Consider the following 4158-nt stretch of genomic DNA (forward strand, 5'->3'; position numbering starts at 1 on the left):
AATAATCAACAGACAGCTATAGTTTCTTGTCAAAAGCGACGAGATAAGGTTTCAGACTGATTTTGTATTAAATGAAATGCATACTATTTTAAGCTTTTTGTCCTATATATCTACTTACTTTTTGTCCTATATATCTACTTATATCCATTTTCTTCATGGTGAAGCAATGAAGAAAATGGGGCAAATCTTCAGTGAAGATCTATGAGAACTTTTGAATAGAGCACTGGCCAGAAGAGTGTTCTTTCATACAAATTATATTATTATAAAAATTATTATATTAAATTAAATACACTACTGGTTTCCACAAAAAATTTAAGCAGCACAAATATTTTAAACATTTTCAACTGTTTTCAAGAAGAAATGTTTCTTGAGCATTAAATGAGCATATTAGAATGATTTCTCAAGGATCGTGTGACACTGAAGACTGGAGTACGGATGTTGAAAATTCATATTTTCCATCACTGGAACAAATTACATTTAAAATATATTAAAATTGACAAATGCAGCTTTTAGCTGATTAAGTGTTCCACGTAAACCATGCAATCTCATAACAATAAATCTTCAAAAATGTATTGTACACACTGTGCTGGATATTTAAAGATTTCAAAGGGTTTTCTTAAAGCACACTAGTGTTTTTTTCTGTTTAAAGGCATCATTTGCCCAAAAAGGGACCTTATGTTGTCCCAAAGCTGTATGACTTTTTTTTCTTTTATTCTTTGGAACACAAAAAGAGATGTTTAGAAGAATTTCAAGGTTGTGTTATTAGTGCTGTCAAACAATAAATTGTGATTAATCGCATCCAAAATAAAAGTGTTTGTTTACATAATATATGTGTGTGTACTCTGTATATTTATTATGTATAAATAAATACACAAACATACATTTATATATTTAAAAAATATTTACATGTGTGTGTGTATATATGTATTTATATTCATATATAATTATATTATATATAAATATTTTATATATAAAACATTTTTCTTAAATATATACATGCATGTGTGTGAGTATTTATATATACATAATAAATATACACAGTACACACGCATATATTATGTAAACAAACACTTTTACTTTGGATGCGATTAATCGCGATTAATCGTTTGACAGCACTATTTCTATACACTTTATGACAGGGACAGCCATTCAATTTCATCGTATGGAAATGAGCAGCTTGGACATTCTGCTAAAAATCTGCTTTTGTGTTCTACACAAGAAATAACTACTCTTTTAACCAGGGCTTGATCTGACCTTCTCTGCTCTCTGAGATAAATGCTAAATTGACTTGAGATGTGAGATGTTCGATCTGTGTCCCTCAATATCTGTCTGTTGTTTTTCAGAGTGAGAGAATTGAGAAAGGCCAGGGAACATGAGAGCGTCCAGAAGAGCCCCCTCACAATGTGACATTACTCTCTCCAGACTCTTCCTTTCAGTTTTTCTGTTTCAACCAGAGACGTTTTACAAGAGGAAAAAAAATAGCAAGAACACTGCAACTCTTACTATAACTGTATGACTGATACTTTGGCTACTAAACAACTGCGTTTTTCATATGTCTTTATTCCTTCTATGTTTCTGAAGAAAAGAGCCAACTGCTGTGGATCAAAACAAACTCTAAGGACGTTGTTTTAGGAGGAACAACATTTGCTTTCTGGCATTTTTTGCACTTTTTAATGGATTGATTTGTCATTTTGGATGAGCATTAAAATGTTTTGTTTGAAAAAGGGAAAAAAAAGGAATGGAAGTCCTGCTCTTCAGTGGCAGGAAGAAAGAAAGAAAAAGAAAGAAAGAAAGAAAGAAAGAAAGAGAGAGACAAAATATGGAGTTGACACAATCATGGCCGGACCTGTTCCGAGTGTATTTCATTGTTTTCAAAAGATCACAGGATGTGTTTAGTGGGTAAAATTGTTACCAAAAATGATGAATAATTCATGAATGTACATGCTTTACTCCACAACCAGACAAATTCGTCAGAAACTTCTTTCAGTCTGTCCCTTATGGTCACCTGTCTTCTCTTAACTACAAGGGGACTGGGTAGCTTATCAATGTAAAGACGGAAATGAGCAGGCTCGGGTGATGAGGCAAATGCTGATGTTATTTTGCTAACAAGACATGTGGAATCAACAACTATTTTCAAATTGATGATATTCAGCCAGTTCAGAGTTAGCAAGACATCACAGAGCAATGGATCGCTCCAGGCAGAACTTGTCTTATGCATGCTTGAAACTAGGCCGCAGCATTTTAGTTTTTAACTACATGAATGTACTGGAGACACCAAATGTCATCACCTCTGCCCATCATTTACTATTGGCCAGTTTGTAAAGTTTTCTTTTGTTAATCCAATGTTAAACAGTCATTGGTGAAGCTTTCGTTCAGTTGAAAATCAACTTAAGAGGTTTTCTAAGCTGTTTAAGGGAAAATTACATGCATTGCCTTGATATCTTTGACATACTTTGAAGGGTCTCCACACCCAGGGTTAGACAAATCCATACTTTTTGACAATTGAGCGGTTCCTGTACATAAAGAGGGTTGCCGGTACGCAAAGTAAAACATTTATCTAAGCGGGATTGTATTTTAGAAATATATTATTTTACTCATTGAAAGGAATCAAAACAGATTAGCGTCAAAATCTGAATATTTGTATAGTTTTGTTTGAATGCCTAAGAAGTATGGTTGTATCGTTTGTACATAGTGTAAATACCTGGGATAAAGTCAAGCTACTGTATGTGCATGACAAAAACGAACACAGATACAAAAAAAAAGAGTTCAAAAGCATTAGTGGCTATGCTCTGTAAAATTATTTCACTATAAGAGTATTTTATTTTACTTTGAATGTTCTTGAGAAGAACATTTTGCTAAAGCATGACTTTCCTGCGATTATGAAAAATACAGTATTTATGAGGTAGGAGAAAAGGCAAAATGATCATTAGGTTATGTTTACATCTGTTTGTTTGTTTTTTTCTGGGCTACCAAGAACCTTTTTGCCAACGGTGCCAAGTAATGTGAATGCTACTGCTTAAAGGAAGTTAATCATTGCTGAACAGATAATCACATGGTAAAACGTGATCAGATTCACTTGCATTCAATAGCATAACCCGTCAACACAGTCGGTCAAGGATGATGGTGTATTCAGGAAGGATCTTAGTGTATCACATATCTCATTTGGTTTATTTGTACTGTATATTTGTTTGGTTTGTGTTTCCTAAGTCTGAATACTTTTGTATTCTGTCATTGAAATGATGTAAAGTATGTTTTTCTGTTATGAATGCAGGTAGTAGAGCTTATAGCAGCATTATGCAGCTTTAAGTAACATTCTGACAGTCTTATTACACAAGATGTGCAAAAAAAAAAAAACCTGTGAGCTGACAGTAAAGACAAAGAAGCTGAAATAATGAGAAATCCACACTGCTACACTGACTGAAAGTTTAGGTTCCCTGTTATGCATTTAAACGGGTTTCTTTTGGTGCTAAAACATTGGCGTCAAGGGCCTGGTAGACCTCCAAAGATCACTCAATTTCAGCAGTGTTGCAGTGATGTTACTTTCAACAGCAGGTGTCGCCGTGGTGTTTGAAAAAGGGAAAGTCTATGAAAACGCTCCTGAAAATTATTTCTAATGCACTACAATTGTGTAGATTTCAGTTTCCCCTCATATCAAAATGCTTTTTGTCATATTTTGTATTTGCGTCTCTGTTCAAGAGAATGATATGTAAATGTTTTCTTCAGAGTGCTTATGTTGGAAGTGCCTGATCATATTCTAAATCCAGCGAGCCATGTCAGTCTGCATGTGAGGTTTGCGATGGACTGGCATTAGCGAGAAGTGAATAATAGTCTGTCCGTTTTTTATTTTCCATTACGTAACTTGTTTCTTTGTCCGTGCTTTCTCCGTGTAAGTTATTTCATTTATGGCTTCGTCATATCTCACGTCCTCTATTGGAACTGCCAGATGAACCCGCGAGAACTGCAGATTTCAGTCCGGCTGGTTCTTGCCTTGCATTCATCATTCCGGTAGCAGTTTAGGTTGTCAGCTGATGCACTGCGGTGGCAACTCGAGTCTTATTATACTTGCATGGGTAACATAGATAACCGGGTGGCTAAAAACAGCACCCAAAGCATGCTTATTTTTGTAGATTTGGTAGTCAGGTAGACTTGTCGAAGAAA

The 4158-nt window shown here is 34.8% G+C and overlaps 1 protein-coding gene across 3 annotated transcripts in view; it reads left to right on the forward strand.

Moving 5' to 3' along the window:
* LOC107695759 (calmodulin-binding transcription activator 1-like) overlaps positions 1-3896 on the forward strand; it is a 177211-nt gene extending 173315 nt beyond the window's left edge. For all 3 annotated transcript variants that reach the window (XM_016495788.1, XM_016495789.1, XM_016495790.1), the window contains one exon: positions 1344-3896. In XM_016495788.1, the coding sequence (XP_016351274.1) occupies positions 1344-1376 (33 nt within the window). In that variant the 3' untranslated portion in view covers positions 1377-3896. The remainder of the gene's footprint in view (positions 1-1343) is intronic.
* The last annotated feature ends 262 nt before the right edge of the window (positions 3897-4158 follow it).

The sequence above is a fragment of the Sinocyclocheilus anshuiensis genome, unplaced genomic scaffold, assembly GCF_001515605.1.
Source record: "Sinocyclocheilus anshuiensis isolate Anshui unplaced genomic scaffold, SAMN03320099.WGS_v1.1 scaffold234, whole genome shotgun sequence".
Lineage (NCBI taxonomy): Eukaryota > Metazoa > Chordata > Actinopteri > Cypriniformes > Cyprinidae > Sinocyclocheilus > Sinocyclocheilus anshuiensis.